The following is a 20,577-nucleotide window of genomic DNA, read 5'->3' on the forward strand; positions in this document are numbered from 1 at the left end:
AGCTATCGAAGGAATAAAGACCAGAAAAAGAACTCAGACTACGAAAGGGAAAGAATTTCGGTTGGATCAGCTAAGGAACAAGTACAGATTAACAGCGAGAGCATGGAAGAGAAGTGTAAACAGAACACGATCAATTGTGTCACACGAGACCGATGTGGAACTCCTGAAGAACGAAGGACGAAATTTGCAGGTAAACATGGACGAATTAACGAAAATAAAGGAAGAATTAGAGAGTATCATAGAATCTGAAGAAGAAAGGATCGATTTACTTAAGGATTATGATGATATTTCGAGAGAAAATTTCGAAATGTTGAAGCACCTGCACGAACAAATGATCGGAATGAATGGAATGCAAGCCCGCGAAAATGAAGATAGAGGCCAGTCAGCCCAGGCGTTGAAATCGGAAAGAGAAGAATTAGAACGAGTGAAACAAAGGACTTTAGAGGAGATCGAGAAACGCAGACAAGAAGTATTGGAAGAAGAAAGAAGAATGAAGGAAAATCTAAAGAAGATTGAAGAGCAGATTGATCTTAAACTGAAATTGATGGAAGAAAAAATGAGCCACCCTGGACAAGAACAGATATCTTCGACACCGACGGAAGGGTGCTGCGAGCAGTACATCGATGAACAAATACAACAGTGTATTGACGATCAGCAAGAAGGAGCAGACTACAGCCGAGTGATCACCAACAGCAGCCCAAGAGCTAAGAGCACTCCAAATCGGCCCTACGGGATTGGCCAAACAGAGCATGCGCCAGACGTACAAGACCATAGAAAGGCAGGAGAAACACACATAAATCCCCACGATCCCCCGTTTGCTTCAGCACGCCCACAAGGAGACCATCATGATCCGCCATTGCATCAGAATGCAAATACAACCTCTGTTAGTGTACCACAGGAAGCCCATTCCTACCCTAAGCAAGGTGAATCCAGTCAAGACTCGACGGTATCCCAAGGTCAGCTGCTGGAAGTGGTCAAACTCTTAGCTGAAAATCAGAGCAGACTCCCTCTTCCGGAGCCTAGCATTTTCTGTGGAGGTCTTCTAGAATATCCGTCCTGGGTTAAGGCCGTCGAGACGCTCGTCGAAGGAAGAGCGACAAGACCTAGAAAACGACTGCACTTTCTATCTAAGTACGTTGGAGGAGAAGCTAAAGAAGTTGTTGATGGATTCCTTCTGCTTGACTCAGAAGACGCCTACCTCTAAGCCAAGGAAATGCTTGCAAAACGCTATGGGGACCCATTTTCTGTTGCATCAGCTTATCGTAAGAAACTCGACGAGTGGCCAAAGATTCATCCAACCGACAGTAAAGGACTAAGGAAGTACGCAGATTGTCTTGTCCAGTGTGAGAAGGCGATGGAGAAGATAAATAACCTAAACGTCCTTAACGATGATCAAGAAAACCGAAGGATAGCATCTAAGCTTCCAAGGTGGTTAATCGACCGGTGGGGACGAACAGTGTACCAGTGGAAAGAGGAGAAAGGAAGGTTCCCACCCTTCTCAGTATTCGTCAAGTTCTTAGTTAGAGAGGCAGACATTGCATGCGACCCCATCATCTCGGTACATGCTATGAGGGGAGACCACGACGAACCCAGACAAGCGTCAAGAGAAATTGGTAAGCCCAACAGATTCAAGTTTGACCGAAGGAAACCAAGCCGTGCAAGCGGCGCCTTTGCTACATCCACGAGTCAAGAAGTCAACATGGGAATGGCAAAGGTTACGTCTAAGGAACAGTCGTGTTTGAATTGCAACGACAGACACGATATCGAAGCGTGTAGTGAATTTCTCGAAAAAACAATCAAGGAAAGAAAGGAGGTAGCGAGGAGAAAGGGACTTTGCTTCAAGTGTTTAGCACGCGGTCACTTGTCCAAGGACTGCAAAACCCCAAGATCGTGTCGAACGTGTAACAAGCCTCACCCGACATCTCTTCACGCTGATTATAAAGGGGACGCTTCAAAAAGAACGAAGTTGATCAAAGCGGCGACAGAGATACTCCAAAGAGAGCTGATGAAATTCAAGTCAGTAAGGCAGATCGCGGCACTTCTCACTGTTTAACGAGAAACGATGAGAAGGGTCAGTATAACTCTATGATTGTACCAGTTTGGCTACACCACAGCGATGAACCTGAACGACGCGAGCTGATCTACGCACTTCTAGATGACCAATCGGACACGACCTTTGTTAAAGAGACGACGTTCAAGAAGCTTGAAGCCTCGGGAATAGAAACGCAATTACTGCTGTCTACGATGCATGCTGAGTCGGAGATGATAACGTGTCAGAAAGTCAAGGGCTTGGTCGTTAGTGATCTTAGCAACCAAATTAGCATCCCTCTACCCAAGGCCTACACGCGGAAGACGGTTCCAGCTAGAAGAAATCAGATCCCCACTCCTGATTCAGCTCGACAATGGCCGCACACATCGAGGATAGCAAACCGGTTAATGCCGTACCGAGACGACGTTGAGATCGCACTACTAATCGGATCAGACTGTACAAGAGCTATTATCCCTCGCGAGATCATCTCAGGTGATAACAACGAGCCTTACGCACAAAGGACAGATCTCGGCTGGGGGATTATAGGAAACATACGCCCATCTCCTCCCGACGAGGAATGGGATCCCATTGGCGTCAGTCATAGATTAGTAGCACATGAAGTAGTGAACTCTACCACGAGAATTATCAACCCAAACGACAAAAAAACTTGCTTGTTTTCTGTAAAGAACGAAGTAAGGGAGTTGATAAATCCACTGCAAGTCAGAAGGCTACTGGAAGCCGATTTCTTCGAGAAATAGACACGTGGAACGCCCTTGTCTCAAGATAACAGAAAGTTTCTAACAAGGATGGAGGAAAATATTTGGCAAGCACCGGACGGCCATTATCAGATGCCTTTACCGTTTCGAGAATCGGAACCGCGTTTACAGAATAACAAAACCCTCGCCCTGCGTCGACTTAGCAAATTAAAGTCTCGCCTAGAGAATGACAGTAAACAACACAGAGATTATACATCCTTTATGAACTGTTTTCGCTCCCTCGTCGTGGGTCGCTACTTATGAATGAAAACACACGATTTTCCTTTTCTAGAATATCTTTAATTCTTGTACTAATTCCTCAATATCTGGGACTGTCGAGCGTGTCGAGCGTGACCCTTACATGTGTATTGGCAATAGTCAACTGTGGGATATAAACGCTAATTCAACTAAAAGTCACTTAAGATTAAATCATTATAAGTATAACTACTTACAAATTCGTTTGAGATAACTAGAGAAGTGTTTTGAATGTTTTGTCTTGCTATTACGCTTTTGAACAATATTATATTGAGTCCTTGTGATCCGGCGTGCGAATGATTCCACAACAACTGAAATACAATCGCTCCTATCTAAATATATATCAGCACGTGTGCTATAAATCGTCAGGTAAATCATTAATCAAGTTGAGAGAGCGTAACACTCCCCTCCAGTACGGAAATTGTTACAATTGAGTAACGTTTGAAAACAGTATTTTAACTATGGGATATAATGTTAATATTTGGAGTGTTCTTCGTTTAATTGCCACTCTGAAGTTCCTGGTGAGTGGCAATGAGGCAGAGTTTGTGTATTGGTCTATCATATTGGCCAGTTTGTGTCTTGACTCTGACTTTCCTCACTAGTCCGTCATCCCCTGGGTATGTGGTCACTACTAGTGCCACGTTCCATTTGGTTCTCCTCTGCTTCGGGTCGATTAGTAATACCAAGTCTCCAACAGCTACATTCTCTCTGTTTCGGTACCACTTGTTCCTTGGGAGCAGATTTGGTGAAAAGTACTTCATCCAACAGCACCAAAATTCTTCAATACGTTTCTGAGTAGATCGCACTAGGTCACGGGGGCTGACTTTTTCTTCCGCTAAGGGCTGAGGTGGTGAAATGTGTCGACCCATCAGTATATCATTAGGTGTGATTGGTGGACTTTCCCAGATGTTGTCCGAGCTAGGATATAAAGGTCTGCTGTTGATAATGTAGCTGGTTTCGGCAAGGAAGGTGCGCCATTGTTCTTCTGAGAAGCTTTGGTTCTTGCAAGTTGCATCAAGGGCTTGACGTACAGACTTGATTAGTGATTCAACAACTCCATTTTGATGGCTGGCAGTTGGGATGTTCCATTCCCATTTGAAATCACACGTGAAGTCATTAGATAGAGTGGTTTGGATCTTGTCTAGGTCCCACTGTTTCATAATTTCTTCAAGGTAGTGCTGAGATCCGACAAAGTTTGTGCCTTGATCGGACCAACACACGCTCGGGTGACCTCTCAAGCTTGCGAAACGTCGGAACGCCATAAGGAAAGTTTCCGTGCTCTTGTCTGTCACCAACTCCAGGTGGACTGCTCTTGTGGTCATACATGTGAAGATTATGATTTGAGCCTCTTTTAAAGTTTTCCGATTAAGTCGTATCTGGATTGGTCCAAACATGTCGAGTGCTGTGTTCGTAAAGGCAGGGTAACTTGTGGCAACACGAAGATGGGGAATTTGACCCATGAGCTGCTCTAGCGGCTTCCTTCGGAGCTTTCTGCACACCACACATTCTCTTGTAAGACGTTTAGCCATACTTCGTACTCCAACAATCCAGAAACGTTTCCGGGTCTCGTGGATTAAGCTCTTGTATCCACAGTGTCTCCTTTCGTTATGTAGGTGTATGATAAGCCGCTCTACGAGGGGGTGATCTTTCGGGAGGATGATTGGATTTCGCATATCATGTGGAAGGGATTGTACATTCTCTAATCGTCCATGGGCTCTCACGATACCATCTTTATCTGCTTGAGCGATCAAACCCTTATCGAGTTTCGTAACATCTACTTTCAGCTGTACAAATTTGAAGATATGCTTCTCTGCGTTACTCAGTTCTTTAACTGTGAGAGGTCCTCCTTCTGTTGATTTCTTTGCAGCCTTTTGGACAAAACGTAGTACGTAGGCCAGGGTCCTTCTGACTTTCTGGAATGTGGAGCATGATGTCAGCAGGTGCGAAAGAATGGGATTGTCCTTTTTCTCTTCTCCTTTGAAAACAGCTGCCAAGTGGATTGTGGTAGACCTTGTGTTGTAGGTTCCCATTTCATTCTTCGTTGAGGTTTTCTTCTCTCTTCTGGTCTCAGCGTCTAACGAAGGCTCCCCGTTAAGGCCTTTTGGCTCTTCTTCGAACGTTGGCCATTCACTTTCTGGACGCTGTAGGAACTCAGGTCCGTTAAACCAAGAGTTCAAGAGCTCTGCCTTGATGCCTCTGGTAAGGGCGTCCGCGGGGTTGTGCTTTGATCTGATGTACTTGAAGTCGTTGGTGTCGACCGTTTCTTGTATCTCGGCTACTCTGGCAGAAACAAAGGGTTTGAACTCCTTTGGAGGGGTTTTCAACCAAGAGAGTACTGTGGATGAATCGACCCAGAATGTTCTTCTACAGTTGTTGATCTTTGCAAAATTCAGCGCTTTCGTACAGCTGTCATACATCCTGGTAAGAGCGAGGCATCCAAGCAGTTCGAGTCTCGGGATCGACTTCTTTTTCAGTGGTGCGACGAAGGGCTTAATCATTATTGGGACGCATTTATAGGATCCATCTTTCAGTTCCCATCTGAGGAAGATGACGGCTCCATAGGCTAACTCCCCTCCGTCAGAGAATCCGTGGACTTCGGGTGGACCAACTGCGTTGCTAGGCTTTAGTTGTCGCTTGAACTCGAAGGTCAATAAATGATTCATTACCTCCAAGTTTTCTCTCCATTTTTGTTGAAGGCTATCGGGTAGGACATCATCCCAGTTAAACCCTGAGCTCCAAAGATCTTGAAGATCGATTCGGAACTTTACTGTTACTAGTGACACTAGACCAATGGGATCCCAGATTTGAGCGAGGAGTGCTAGGCAGTTTCGTTTCGTCAAGTTCTGATGAGGTGCCGTGATTGCATTTCTTTTGAGGGAGAAAGTATCTGTGTCTTTGTTCCATCTGTGTCCCAGTAGATCAGTGAATTGGTCTCCTTCAGATTGGTCTATGGCTCTGTTGTTTGAGTGCCAGGCCTTTATTTTAAATTGTCCTTTGCTCAGTATTGTGTCGATGTCTTTGATGACTTTCTTTGCTTCCGATGACTGCATCTTTGAACCTCCAATATCGTCGACATATGCATGTTCTCTAAGTTCCGCTGCAGCTTCAGGGAACTGGTCTTCAGATGACTTTGCGAGGAAGTTAATCGTATTGGTGGCGATGTCTGGGGCTGGTTTGTCTCCGAAGTTCAGCCTGAGCCACTGATACACAGTAGGCGGGTCTTGAGGGCTTTTCCTCCATAAGAAGCGGTGGAAGATTTGATCTTCTGGATGAACTGTGATTTGGTTGAACATTTTCCTTATGTCACCAGAGTAAGCGACACTGTCCCAACGCCAAGCCAAAAGGATGTCACAGAGATTATTGATGTAATTTGGGCCCTTTTCTAAATGGTCGTTCAGACTCAATCCATCATGCCCTTTGGAGGATGAATCAAACACCAGACGAACTTTAGTTGTCTTGTCAGGAGTGAAGACAGCTTGAAGTGGTAAATACCACTCTGGTTTGTTGTGGTCAATCTGATCTGATGGTACTTGTGTGATAAAGCCTTGATCGATAAGTTTCTGAACTTCCTTTTCTACAACTTCGAAGCAGTTCTTCTTGTTGAAGCTCCTCTCCGATGATTTCATTCTTTTATAGGCAATGTCATAATTGCTTTGTTTAGGCGGACCAGTATCTTTCCAGGGCATCTTAATTTGCACCCGTCCTTCGACCAGGGTTGTTGATTTTGAAAGGGACTTGATAAACTTGCTCTCTTGAAGAACTTTGTCGTTGCATGTACAGAACTCCGTTGGCTTAATTCCTAGTTGGTCCTGTTGGATGAGTGATTTGATGTCTTCGGCAATGCTTACTGTTCCTACATCCACGAACTGGATGTTTTCGGTCATCGACGTTGAGTGGAACTGTCCCAGGATATACCAACCGAAACAGTTTCTTTTGGCGATGGGTTCACCGGTCTCTCCTGTGATAGAGTGTATATCGACAAATGCATCCGCAAAATCAGTTCCGATTAGAAGATCTGCTGTCCCACCAGCAAGGTATATTTCATCTGATACTTGTTTGAGGTGTTTGTAACTTTCTACGAGTTTTTTTGACACCGTCTTGGCACTGCTGCATGGTTTTTGCACTGTATATACTGACAAAGTCTTCTTGATACTCTGTTCGTTGATTGGCATGATCGTGATCTCCAGGAGGTCAGATTCTTCTGATCTCGTACCTCCTCCAGCTAGATTCATGGTGAGGTGAGTTTTAGATCCACTCAGGTTGAGCCGTTTTGCTGCGCTCTTTGACAGAAGACTTGTGTTTGATCCACTGTCAAGCATAGCGAGCAGTTCTACAGATGTTCCTTTGTCGTCAACTGCTTTTATTTTCTGTATTGGGCAAAGTCCAGCAACAGATTTTGTTTTCTCACTTCGGGAACTGGTTTGTGCATTATTGTTGCTGATAGCAGGTGGCTTGATGAAAGATGGTACTAGTAAATTCTCTTTCTTTTCGCTGTGGAGAAGGCGGTGATGGTTCTTCGTACATTTGTCACACGATGTTCCGTCGGCCTTTTGACAATCGTTGGTATGGTGTAGTCTAAGGCACTTGCGACAACGTTTGTTCTGCTTGACAATATCCCAGCGTTGACTTACTGTTAAGCTCTGGAAGATGGTACAGGTTTGCAGTAGATGTTTTGTAGGGCATCCGAGTATACAGTCGTCGTCTGCGAAGGCTTGGGTGCTGTCAACGGCGTGACTGTCTGACCTTCGGTAAAATATGGATCGTTTCTGTTTATCTGCCTTGTCGTCGTCAGCGTTGTTGTCGTCGCGCTTCCCCCTTGATCGGAGGTTTGCCTCTTGATGAAGCCATTCAATCAGCGTCATGACAGTTTCTGGCTTGCGCTGTCTTTGCATCTCGCGGCCGTACTCTACGTTATCTCTGGGATCCAGTTTTGAAAGAAGCTGGGACTTGAAAAATGGTGACTCTGTAGATTTCGTTACTGAGCAGTCATTGTCTTCCATGTCGTTGACGTACCTGCGTACTGTGGTGCTAAAACTCATCAGAGATTTCGAGTCTCTCTTGATGGCTTTAAGATCATTTATCTCGGTTAAGAGACTGTCCATAAGTTTTCTTTTGTCTTCAAATTCGACATCTAGGATGCTCCAAGCTTGAGTGATACTTTTGCAGGTTGTGACTTGATCTGACCACCAGCCCTTTGGCATGGCTTTCCGGAAGCGTTGTAGCTGCTCTTCTTCGTCTTGTTTGTATTTCGTCATCCAGTGGTTGAATTCTTTCTTAAACGTTGCGTAAGATCTGCGGGTTCCATCCCATGACGGGACAGACAGTCTTTCTAGACCACTGGGATTGGATTTCACTTCTAGGGATTTTGCCATCTTTGTAACTGCTGCTGTCATGGCCTCCAGAGATCCTGCGTTGTCAAACTGTTTTGCGCCTTCTTGTTTTGGTGTACTGCATTCGTTTTCGTACAGCGCGAACTTTTCAGCAATCTGCAAATAGTCGGCCTTTATTTCTTTTCCAAACTTTCTGTTGGCTTGTGATGCTTCGTCTTCTGTAGATGCACCTTCATCTATGAGTCTATCAGCGATATCTTCGAGTTGTTGTTTAACTTTTCTGTATTTAGACTCAACTTGGATAAATATGCGGTTAAGTCTTTCTATTTGTGGTCTTGTTTCATAAATCGTATTAAATTCGTCGAAAAGTTCGTACAGATTATGAGTTGCATTTTGCATCCGTGCAATTAGTGTTCCTGATGCTAATTTTGGCGGCATTTTGCTGCGAAAGTGTTTTACTTCAGATTTTATAAGTATCGTAGCCTCGTTTCCATGCACTCCACGTGCAAGTTGTCTTTCTAATGGAAGGCTTTACTCAAATTACAAGTACGAAATGGTTTAATTTGTACAAAAGACAAAATGTGTTTATTGGCGATTCTAAAATCAGATAAAATAGGTTGTTCGTACCTTCAAATAATTCAAATGGTTTCTCTGTCGGTCTGAATGAGTTAAAAGTTAATAGTTTGTTAACTTGATTGATTTTGCTTAATCGGTCTTGCTCGAGTCTTGCTGTGCTTGAAGCTGTACTCCAAAATGTTCCTTCACTAACTTCCAAACGTCCTTATGTCCAACAATGTAAGTCTGTATAATTGTTTAAGAAGTCTTTTGGTTTTTTTTTTTTTAGTCCTTTAGAGCTCCAATGATGCTAAGTTTTGGTCGAGTGATGGCTGTAGAGCGACTTGTCTTTGCCTTGTTGACCTTGGTAATCGTCAGGTTCGTGAAGTTTTCTTTAGGAATTTTTGACTGTTTTCGCTCCCTCGTCGTGGGTCGCTACTTATGAATGAAAACACACGATTTTCCTTCTCTAGAATATCTTTAATTCTTGTACTAATTCCTCAATATCTGGGACTGTCGAGCGTGTCGAGCGTGACCCTTACATGTGTATTGGCAATAGTCAACTGTGGGATATAAACGCTAATTCAACTAAAAATCACTTAAGATTAAATCATTATAAGTATAACTACTTACAAATTCGTTTGAGATAACTAGAGAAGTGTTTTGAATGTTTTGTCTTGCTATTACGCTTTTGAACAATATTATATTGAGTCCTTGTGATCCGGTGTGCGAATGATTCCACAACAACTGAAATACAATCGCTCCTATCTAAATATATATCAGCACGTGTGCTATAAATCGTCAGGTAAATCATTAATCAAGTTGAGAGAGCGTAACATGAACGATCTTATCGGAAAGGGATACGCGGAGAAAGTTCCCCAAGAAGATGGAGACGAAGAAGACAAGGTGTGGTATATACCGCATCATGCGGTATACAACCCTCAAAAACCCGACAAAGTTCGCGTGGTTTTTGACTGCAGCGCAAAGTATAACGGTCATTCTTTGAACGAACACTTGTTGCAAGGCCCAGATATGACCAATGGTCTGGTAGGAGTCTTATGTCGATTCAGACAGGAACAGGTTGCATTTTCCTGCGATATAGAATCAATGTTTCACCAATTCAGAGTAGACGAGCACCATCGAAACTTCTTAAGATTCCTCTGGTGGGAGGACGGAGATACCACCAAGGAACCAGCAACGTACAGAATGACTGTGCACCTATTCGGTGCAGCGTCTTCCCCCGGGTGTGCCAACTACGGATTGAAGAAAACGGCAGATGATTACGAGGAAGAGATCGGTAGTGAAGCTGCCAACTTCATTAGAAGAAATTTCTACGTGGACGACGGGTTGAAGTCTGTAGCTAGAGAGGACGAAGCAATAAAGCTAATTCAAGATAGTCAGTTGATGTGCGCAAAGGGCGGCCTACGACTTCACAAGTTCACCTCCAACTCAAAGAGGGTAATACAGTCAGTGTTGCCTGCGGATAGGTCAAAGGAACTGAAGGAACTAGACCTACTTAATGACACGCTGCCAGTAGAACGTACTCTGGGACTTCACTGGTGCGTGGAGACAGACACTTTTCAGTTCAGGATAATACTTCAAGACAGACCTCTCACGCGCAGGGGAATACTCGCTACGGTGAGTTCCGTTTATGACCCCCTCGGGTTTGTCGCACCAGTACTGTTGGTAGGAAGACAGATCCTCCAAGAGCTGTGCAAGGAGAAATCTGATTGGGACGATCCCGTTCCTGAGACGCTGCGCGTTCGATGGGAAGGGTGGAGGAGAGATCTAACGACGCTGAAAGACCTCAAGATCCAACGTTGTTACAGACCAGCAGACTTTGGAGAAATAAAGAGCATCGAATTACACCATTTTTCGGATGCCAGCTACTCGGGATACGGTCAATGCTCCTACCTGCGATTGGTCAACGAGAACGACGAAGTCCATTGCTCGTTTATAATGGGCAAGGCGCGAGTCATCCCTCTAAAACCCATGACTATACCACGACTGGAGCTGACAGCGGCATTGACATCTGTAAGAATCAGTACTAAACTACAAGAAGAGCTCGAATACAGTAACATTACAGAATTCTACTGGACAGACAGTCAAGTGGTTTTAGGGTACATTCGCAACGACGCACGGCGATTTCACGTATTCGTCTCAAACAGAGTACAGCAAATCAGAGACCATAGTTCTCCCGACCAATGGAGCTATGTACGTACAAACGAGAATCCAGCGGACGCCGCCTCACGGGGTATCACCGCCCGGGAACTAGTTCATGATTCAAGATGGTTGACAGGACCTAACTTCCTGTGGAAGGCACAGGTCAAGCCTCTAGAGGAACAAGCAGAAGTCACCCCCGTACTCTCTGACGACGACCCAGAAGTAAAGAAGGAGTCGCATGTCTTCTCAACATCGACAAAGGAGGTCATGAAATTTGCGACGATCCTCGAACGTCTAGAAAGATTCTCTAGCTGGCACAAGGCTAAAACTGCAGTGGCGTTGTGCCTGAGATACATCAACAAGTTGCGCGACAAGGCAAGTGGTAAGAACGATAAACAAACCCCACAGTTTGCAGAGCGTACGTTTAAGAAGATAGACCAGTCGCTGACAGTTGAAGAGCTGCGTCAAGCTGAAAACAAGATTATCAAGCTTGTGCAAGTGACAGCTTATTCAAACGAGCTGCGAGTTCTACGCTCACTTAAGGTGACCGACGCCGAGACGACGAGAGAGAAGGCAAGAAGGCGAAACAAATCCATGAAGAAATGCAGTCAGTTATAGCGACTAGATCCTTTCGTAGACGCCGATGGAATCTTGAGAGTCGGCGGTCGCATCCGGCGCTCAAATGTATCCAACGAACTCAAGCATCCTATTATCCTGCCACGAAAGGGACATGTTACACAGCTAGTAATCAGACACCACCACGAGATAGTCGAACACCAAGGCCGAGGAATCACGATGAACCAGATACGAGCTACAGGCGTATGGATTATCGGTGGGAATTCTGCCGTAGCGCAGTACCTTTACAGATGCGTAAAATGCCGTAAACTTCGTAGTAGCGTACAAGAACAGCGAATGGCCGACCTGCCTACGGATAGGGTAGAACCCTCACCCCCGTTTACCTTTTGCGCGGTAGACTATTTCGGTCCGTGGACAATAAAGGAAAGGCGCAAGGAAATGAAGCGTTACGGAGTATTATTTACTTGTATGGCATCACGCGCAGTCCACCTCGAGACCGCCAACGCATTGGATACAGACGCGTTCATAAACGCATTGCGCCGCTTTATCGCCAGACGAGGGCCTGTCAGACAAATAAGGTCCGACCAAGGAACTAATTTTGTTGGGGCTAAATGAGAGCTAAAGGACGCCCTCGAGGAAATGGATCAGTCTAAGATCCACCGGTTCTTGCTAGAGAAAGGCTGTGACTGGACAAGTTTTAAGATGAACGTACCCGCAGCCAGCCATATGGGCGGAGCCTGGGAGAGGCAGATAAGGACAACCCGCAACGTTCTCAACTCAATGCTCGAGAACTCTGGACAATAGCTAGACGACGAGTCCTTAAGAACTTTCCTTTGTGAAGCTGAGGCCATCATAAACTGCAGACCATTAACAACAGACACAGTTGGATCGCCAGACTCACTAGAACCCCTTACACCGAATCATTTGCTGACGTCCAAGTCAAGACTGGTATTACCGCCACCGTGAGAGTTCCAGCGTGCCGACATGTACCTTAAACGCAGATGGCGCAGAGTACAGTTTCTTGCAAATGAGTTTTGGAATCGCTGGAAGGGGGAATTCCTCCAGTCACTCCAGCAAAGGCAGAAGTGGACTCGTCCCCGACGAAACCTGAGAGTTAATGACGTCGTCATTATAAAGGACGAAGGCATACCCCGTAACCAGTGGCGACTGGGTAGAGTGGAAGAAACGTATCCTGATGAAGAAGGAACAGTAAGGAAGGTCCGACTGGCAGTTGGAAATGCAAGTACCGAAGGACCCAACAGAAAGGCAAGGACGTTGGAGGGACCCGTGCAGAAACTGGTGCTGTTGGTTGCCCAGGAAGAATAGAAGATGACGATTCCCCGACGAGGAGCCTTATCGATGGACTATAAACGTTTAAAGATTGAGTTTAGATAAAGAATGAACTTTAGTTTGAACAGTTTTCACGTTTGATTGATTGTAAATACCAGTAGGGTATTTAGAGGAGCCATGTAGCTGCATACCGCGACAGTCGTGACGTCATCACCGGCGGACGGCGTGGTTAGAAGCCAACGTCGTTCGACGGTGAGACACACGGTTTTTCTCATCTGTAGTTTAGAACGAAGTTTGGCTCTAATAAAGAACGATGTAAAACGTAAAACGCTTGAATTCAATTATTACAGTCGAACGACGACTTCTAAAAGGAATTTTAGGGAATTTAAACGACATCTAAGTGATTTAACGACCAAAAATTCACCGACCACATGGATTATGCAAACGAAATCAACAGCCTCATTGAGCAAGCCGACGTTCTTCAAGCCTCGTTAGAAGAAGCTATCGAAGGAATAAAGACCAGAAAAAGAACTCAGACTACGAAAGGGAAAGAATTTCGGTTGGATCAGCTAAGGAACAAGTACAGATTAACAGCGAGAGCATGGAAGAGAAGTGTAAACAGAACACGATCAATTGTGTCACACGAGACCGATGTGGAACTCCTGAAGAACGAAGGACGAAATTTGCAGGTAAACATGGACGAATTAACGAAAATAAAGGAAGAATTAGAGAGTATCATAGAATCTGAAGAAGAAAGGATCGATTTACTTAAGGATTATGATGATATTTCGAGAGAAAATTTCGAAATGTTGAAGCACCTGCACGAACAAATGATCGGAATGAATGGAATGCAAGCCCGCGAAAATGAAGATAGAGGCCAGTCAGCCCAGGCGTTGAAATCGGAAAGAGAAGAATTAGAACGAGTGAAACAAAGGACTTTAGAGGAGATCGAGAAACGCAGACAAGAAGTATTGGAAGAAGAAAGAAGAATGAAGGAAAATCTAAAGAAGATTGAAGAGCAGATTGATCTTAAACTGAAATTGATGGAAGAAAAAATGAGCCACCCTGGACAAGAACAGATATCTTCGACACCGACGGAAGGGTGCTGCGAGCAGTACATCGATGAACAAATACAACAGTGTATTGACGATCAGCAAGAAGGAGCAGACTACAGCCGAGTGATCACCAACAGCAGCCCAAGAGCTAAGAGCACTCCAAATCGGCCCTACGGGATTGGCCAAACAGAGCATGCGCCAGACGTACAAGACCATAGAAAGGCAGGAGAAACACACATAAATCCCCACGATCCCCCGTTTGCTTCAGCACGCCCACAAGGAGACCATCATGATCCGCCATTGCATCAGAATGCAAATACAACCTCTGTTAGTGTACCACAGGAAGCCCATTCCTACCCTAAGCAAGGTGAATCCAGTCAAGACTCGACGGTATCCCAAGGTCAGCTGCTGGAAGTGGTCAAACTCTTAGCTGAAAATCAGAGCAGACTCCCTCTTCCGGAGCCTAGCATTTTCTGTGGAGGTCTTCTAGAATATCCGTCCTGGGTTAAGGCCGTCGAGACGCTCGTCGAAGGAAGAGCGACAAGACCTAGAAAACGACTGCACTTTCTATCTAAGTACGTTGGAGGAGAAGCTAAAGAAGTTGTTGATGGATTCCTTCTGCTTGACTCAGAAGACGCCTACCTCTAAGCCAAGGAAATGCTTGCAAAACGCTATGGGGACCCATTTTCTGTTGCATCAGCTTATCGTAAGAAACTCGACGAGTGGCCAAAGATTCATCCAACCGACAGTAAAGGACTAAGGAAGTACGCAGATTGTCTTGTCCAGTGTGAGAAGGCGATGGAGAAGATAAATAACCTAAACGTCCTTAACGATGATCAAGAAAACCGAAGGATAGCATCTAAGCTTCCAAGGTGGTTAATCGACCGGTGGGGACGAACAGTGTACCAGTGGAAAGAGGAGAAAGGAAGGTTCCCACCCTTCTCAGTATTCGTCAAGTTCTTAGTTAGAGAGGCAGACATTGCATGCGACCCCATCATCTCGGTACATGCTATGAGGGGAGACCACGACGAACCCAGACAAGCGTCAAGAGAAATTGGTAAGCCCAACAGATTCAAGTTTGACCGAAGGAAACCAAGCCGTGCAAGCGGCGCCTTTGCTACATCCACGAGTCAAGAAGTCAACATGGGAATGGCAAAGGTTACGTCTAAGGAACAGTCGTGTTTGAATTGCAACGACAGACACGATATCGAAGCGTGTAGTGAATTTCTCGAAAAAACAATCAAGGAAAGAAAGGAGGTAGCGAGGAGAAAGGGACTTTGCTTCAAGTGTTTAGCACGCGGTCACTTGTCCAAGGACTGCAAAACCCCAAGATCGTGTCGAACGTGTAACAAGCCTCACCCGACATCTCTTCACGCTGATTATAAAGGGGACGCTTCAAAAAGAACGAAGTTGATCAAAGCGGCGACAGAGATACTCCAAAGAGAGCTGATGAAATTCAAGTCAGTAAGGCAGATCGCGGCACTTCTCACTGTTTAACGAGAAACGATGAGAAGGGTCAGTATAACTCTATGATTGTACCAGTTTGGCTACACCACAGCGATGAACCTGAACGACGCGAGCTGATCTACGCACTTCTAGATGACCAATCGGACACGACCTTTGTTAAAGAGACGACGTTCAAGAAGCTTGAAGCCTCGGGAATAGAAACGCAATTACTGCTGTCTACGATGCATGCTGAGTCGGAGATGATAACGTGTCAGAAAGTCAAGGGCTTGGTCGTTAGTGATCTTAGCAACCAAATTAGCATCCCTCTACCCAAGGCCTACACGCGGAAGACGGTTCCAGCTAGAAGAAATCAGATCCCCACTCCTGATTCAGCTCGACAATGGCCGCACACATCGAGGATAGCAAACCGGTTAATGCCGTACCGAGACGACGTTGAGATCGCACTACTAATCGGATCAGACTGTACAAGAGCTATTATCCCTCGCGAGATCCTCTCAGGTGATAACAACGAGCCTTACGCACAAAGGACAGATCTCGGCTGGGGGATTATAGGAAACATACGCCCATCTCCTCCCGACGAGGAATGGGATCCCATTGGCGTCAGTCATAGATTAGTAGCACATGAAGTAGTGAACTCTACCACGAGAATTATCAACCCAAACGACAAAAAAACTTGCTTGTTTTCTGTAAAGAACGAAGTAAGGGAGTTGATAAATCCACTGCAAGTCAGAAGGCTACTGGAAGCCGATTTCTTCGAGAAATAGACACGTGGAACGCCCTTGTCTCAAGATAACAGAAAGTTTCTAACAAGGATGGAGGAAAATATTTGGCAAGCACCGGACGGCCATTATCAGATGCCTTTACCGTTTCGAGAATCGGAACCGCGTTTACAGAATAACAAAACCCTCGCCCTGCGTCGACTTAGCAAATTAAAGTCTCGCCTAGAGAATGACAGTAAACAACACAGAGATTATACATCCTTTATGAACTGTTTTCGCTCCCTCGTCGTGGGTCGCTACTTATGAATGAAAACACACGATTTTCCTTTTCTAGAATATCTTTAATTCTTGTACTAATTCCTCAATATCTGGGACTGTCGAGCGTGTCGAGCGTGACCCTTACATGTGTATTGGCAATAGTCAACTGTGGGATATAAACGCTAATTCAACTAAAAATCACTTAAGATTAAATCATTATAAGTATAACTACTTACAAATTCGTTTGAGATAACTAGAGAAGTGTTTTGAATGTTTTGTCTTGCTATTACGCTTTTGAACAATATTATATTGAGTCCTTGTGATCCGGCGTGCGAATGATTCCACAACAACTGAAATACAATCGCTCCTATCTAAATATATATCAGCACGTGTGCTATAAATCGTCAGGTAAATCATTAATCAAGTTGAGAGAGCGTAACATGAACGATCTTATCGGAAAGGGATACGCGGAGAAAGTTCCCCAAGAAGATGGAGACGAAGAAGACAAGGTGTGGTATATACCGCATCATGCGGTATACAACCCTCAAAAACCCGACAAAGTTCGCGTGGTTTTTGACTGCAGCGCAAAGTATAACGGTCATTCTTTGAACGAACACTTGTTGCAAGGCCCAGATATGACCAATGGTCTGGTAGGAGTCTTATGTCGATTCAGACAGGAACAGGTTGCATTTTCCTGCGATATAGAATCAATGTTTCACCAATTCAGAGTAGACGAGCACCATCGAAACTTCTTAAGATTCCTCTGGTGGGAGGACGGAGATACCACCAAGGAACCAGCAACGTACAGAATGACTGTGCACCTATTCGGTGCAGCGTCTTCCCCCGGGTGTGCCAACTACGGATTGAAGAAAACGGCAGATGATTACGAGGAAGAGATCGGTAGTGAAGCTGCCAACTTCATTAGAAGAAATTTCTACGTGGACGACGGGTTGAAGTCTGTAGCTAGAGAGGACGAAGCAATAAAGCTAATTCAAGATAGTCAGTTGATGTGCGCAAAGGGCGGCCTACGACTTCACAAGTTCACCTCCAACTCAAAGAGGGTAATACAGTCAGTGTTGCCTGCGGATAGGTCAAAGGAACTGAAGGAACTAGACCTACTTAATGACACGCTGCCAGTAGAACGTACTCTGGGACTTCACTGGTGCGTGGAGACAGACACTTTTCAGTTCAGGATAATACTTCAAGACAGACCTCTCACGCGCAGGGGAATACTCGCTACGGTGAGTTCCGTTTATGACCCCCTCGGGTTTGTCGCACCAGTACTGTTGGTAGGAAGACAGATCCTCCAAGAGCTGTGCAAGGAGAAATCTGATTGGGACGATCCCGTTCCTGAGACGCTGCGCGTTCGATGGGAAGGGTGGAGGAGAGATCTAACGACGCTGAAAGACCTCAAGATCCAACGTTGTTACAGACCAGCAGACTTTGGAGAAATAAAGAGCATCGAATTACACCATTTTTCGGATGCCAGCTACTCGGGATACGGTCAATGCTCCTACCTGCGATTGGTCAACGAGAACGACGAAGTCCATTGCTCGTTTATAATGGGCAAGGCGCGAGTCATCCCTCTAAAACCCATGACTATACCACGACTGGAGCTGACAGCGGCATTGACATCTGTAAGAATCAGTACTAAACTACAAGAAGAGCTCGAATACAGTAACATTACAGAATTCTACTGGACAGACAGTCAAGTGGTTTTAGGGTACATTCGCAACGACGCACGGCGATTTCACGTATTCGTCTCAAACAGAGTACAGCAAATCAGAGACCATAGTTCTCCCGACCAATGGAGCTATGTACGTACAAACGAGAATCCAGCGGACGCCGCCTCACGGGGTATCACCGCCCGGGAACTAGTTCATGATTCAAGATGGTTGACAGGACCTAACTTCCTGTGGAAGGCACAGGTCAAGCCTCTAGAGGAACAAGCAGAAGTCACCCCCGTACTCTCTGACGACGACCCAGAAGTAAAGAAGGAGTCGCATGTCTTCTCAACATCGACAAAGGAGGTCATGAAATTTGCTACGATCCTCGAACGTCTAGAAAGATTCTCTAGCTGGCACAAGGCTAAAACTGCAGTGGCGTTGTGCCTGAGATACATCAACAAGTTGCGCGACAAGGCAAGTGGTAAGAACGATAAACAAACCCCACAGTTTGCAGAGCGTACGTTTAAGAAGATAGACCAGTCGCTGACAGTTGAAGAGCTGCGTCAAGCTGAAAACAAGATTATCAAGCTTGTGCAAGTGACAGCTTATTCAAACGAGCTGCGAGTTCTACGCTCACTTAAGGTGACCGACGCCGAGACGACGAGAGAGAAGGCAAGAAGGCGAAACAAATCCATGAAGAAATGCAGTCAGTTATAGCGACTAGATCCTTTCGTAGACGCCGATGGAATCTTGAGAGTCGGCGGTCGCATCCGGCGCTCAAATGTATCCAACGAACTCAAGCATCCTATTATCCTGCCACGAAAGGGACATGTTACACAGCTAGTAATCAGACACCACCACGAGATAGTCGAACACCAAGGCCGAGGAATCACGATGAACCAGATACGAGCTACAGGCGTATGGATTATCGGTGGGAATTCTGCCGTAGCGCAGTACCTTTACAGATGCGTAAAATGCCGTAAACTTCGTAGTAGCGTACAAGAACAGCGAATGGCCGACCTGCCTACGGATAGGGTAGAACCCTCACCCCCGTTTACCTTTTGCGCGGTAGACTATTTCGGTCCGTGGACAATAAAGGAAAGGCGCAAGGAAATGAAGCGTTACGGAGTATTATTTACTTGTATGGCATCACGCGCAGTCCACCTCGAGACCGCCAACGCATTGGATACAGACGCGTTCATAAACGCATTGCGCCGCTTTATCGCCAGACGAGGGCCTGTCAGACAAATAAGGTCCGACCAAGGAACTAATTTTGTTGGGGCTAAATGAGAGCTAAAGGACGCCCTCGAGGAAATGGATCAGTCTAAGATCCACCGGTTCTTGCTAGAGAAAGGCTGTGACTGGACAAGTTTTAAGATGAACGTACCCGCAGCCAGCCATATGGGCGGAGCCTGGGAGAGGCAGATAAGGACAACCCGCAACGTTCTCAACTCAATGCTCGAGAACTCTGGACAATAGCTAGACGACGAGTCCTTAAGAACTTTCCTTTGTGAAGCTGAGGCCATCATAAACTGCAGACCATTAACAACAGACACAGTTGGATCGCCAGACTCACTAGAACCCCTTACACCGAATCATTTGCTGACGTCCAAGTCAAGACTGGTATTACCGCCACCGTGAGAGTTCCAGCGTGCCGACATGTACCTTAAACGCAGATGGCGCAGAGTACAGTTTCTTGCAAATGAGTTTTGGAATCGCTGGAAGGGGGAATTCCTCCAGTCACTCCAGCAAAGGCAGAAGTGGACTCGTCCCCGACGAAACCTGAGAGTTAATGACGTCGTCATTATAAAGGACGAAGGCATACCCCGTAACCAGTGGCGACTGGGTAGAGTGGAAGAAACGTATCCTGATGAAGAAGGAACAGTAAGGAAGGTCCGACTGGCAGTTGGAAATGCAAGTACCGAAGGACCCAACAGAAAGGCAAGGACGTTGGAGGGACCCGTGCAGAAACTGGTGCTGTTGGTTGCCCAGGAAGAATAGAAGATGACGATTCCCCGACGAGGAGCCTTATCGATGGACTATAAACGTTTAAAGATTGAGTTTAGATAAAGAATGAACTTTAGTTTGAACAGTTTTCACGTTTGATTGATTGTAAATACCAGTAGGGTATTTAGAGGAGCCATGTAGCTGCATACCGCGACAGTCGTGACGTCATCACCGGCGGACGGCGTGGTTAGAAGCCAACGTCGTTCGACGGTGAGACACACGGTTTTTCTCATCTGTAGTTTAGAACGAAGTTTGGCTCTAATAAAGAACGATGTAAAACGTAAAACGCTTGAATTCAATTATTACACTGTTAAAAGAAATAAAAGATAGTGTGGTTTCTAATAGTCCTAACAGTTTTTTCTGTAGATATTAGTGTGGCTTACCATATGAAATTAATCCACATATAGCTTCAATGATATGAGACTAAATACATCTAGTAATACCAACACGG

The 20,577-nt window shown here is 45.4% G+C and overlaps 5 protein-coding genes and 1 long non-coding RNA gene across 6 annotated transcripts; 4 read left to right on the forward strand and 2 right to left on the reverse strand.

Annotated features, from left to right (window-relative positions):
- Nucleotides 1–1,213: 1,213 nt before the first annotated feature.
- Nucleotides 1,214–2,053, forward strand: LOC148907685 (uncharacterized). The gene has a single exon (XM_089035697.1). The coding sequence runs from the start codon at nucleotides 1,214–1,216 to the stop codon at nucleotides 2,051–2,053; it is 840 nt and encodes a 279-aa protein (XP_088891823.1).
- A 1,025-nt stretch (nucleotides 2,054–3,078) lies between these two features.
- LOC148907686 (uncharacterized) lies at nucleotides 3,079–8,807 on the reverse strand. The gene is made up of 2 exons (XM_089035698.1): nucleotides 3,237–8,807; nucleotides 3,079–3,166 (listed from the first exon to the last, which is right to left on the reverse strand). Exon 1 carries the CDS (start codon nucleotides 8,805–8,807, stop codon nucleotides 3,537–3,539), a length of 5,271 nt encoding a protein of 1,756 aa, XP_088891824.1. The 3' UTR covers nucleotides 3,079–3,166; nucleotides 3,237–3,536.
- Nucleotides 8,808–9,383: 576 nt separating this feature from the next.
- LOC148907687 (uncharacterized) lies at nucleotides 9,384–9,648 on the reverse strand. The gene is made up of 2 exons (XR_016120857.1): nucleotides 9,558–9,648; nucleotides 9,384–9,487 (listed from the first exon to the last, which is right to left on the reverse strand). It is a non-coding gene; the product is annotated as an uncharacterized LOC148907687 (long non-coding RNA).
- Nucleotides 9,649–9,761: 113 nt separating this feature from the next.
- LOC148907688 (uncharacterized) lies at nucleotides 9,762–11,705 on the forward strand. The gene has a single exon (XM_089035699.1). The coding sequence runs from the start codon at nucleotides 9,762–9,764 to the stop codon at nucleotides 11,703–11,705; it is 1,944 nt and encodes a 647-aa protein (XP_088891825.1).
- A 2,960-nt stretch (nucleotides 11,706–14,665) lies between these two features.
- Nucleotides 14,666–15,505, forward strand: LOC148907689 (uncharacterized). Its single transcript, XM_089035700.1, has one exon. The coding sequence runs from the start codon at nucleotides 14,666–14,668 to the stop codon at nucleotides 15,503–15,505; it is 840 nt and encodes a 279-aa protein (XP_088891826.1).
- A 1,387-nt stretch (nucleotides 15,506–16,892) lies between these two features.
- Nucleotides 16,893–18,836, forward strand: LOC148907690 (uncharacterized). Its single transcript, XM_089035701.1, has one exon. The coding sequence runs from the start codon at nucleotides 16,893–16,895 to the stop codon at nucleotides 18,834–18,836; it is 1,944 nt and encodes a 647-aa protein (XP_088891827.1).
- The last annotated feature ends 1,741 nt before the right edge of the window (nucleotides 18,837–20,577 follow it).

This window comes from Actinia tenebrosa, unplaced genomic scaffold (assembly GCF_029948245.1).
Source record: "Actinia tenebrosa isolate PJP-AT-01 unplaced genomic scaffold, QUT_ActTen_1.0 PGA_scaffold3__52_contigs__length_22856419, whole genome shotgun sequence".
NCBI lineage: Eukaryota > Metazoa > Cnidaria > Anthozoa > Actiniaria > Actiniidae > Actinia > Actinia tenebrosa.

What these genes read in the sequence shown, in the direction of transcription:
- LOC148907688 (XM_089035699.1), top strand. Translation starts at nt 9,762, where the DNA reads ATGAACGATCTTATCGGAAAGGGATACGCGGAGAAAGTTCCCCAAGAA.
- LOC148907685 (XM_089035697.1), top strand. Translation starts at nt 1,214, where the DNA reads ATGCTTGCAAAACGCTATGGGGACCCATTTTCTGTTGCATCAGCTTAT.
- LOC148907690 (XM_089035701.1), top strand. Translation starts at nt 16,893, where the DNA reads ATGAACGATCTTATCGGAAAGGGATACGCGGAGAAAGTTCCCCAAGAA.
- LOC148907689 (XM_089035700.1), top strand. Translation starts at nt 14,666, where the DNA reads ATGCTTGCAAAACGCTATGGGGACCCATTTTCTGTTGCATCAGCTTAT.
- LOC148907686 (XM_089035698.1), bottom strand. Translation starts at nt 8,807, where the DNA reads ATGCCGCCAAAATTAGCATCAGGAACACTAATTGCACGGATGCAAAAT.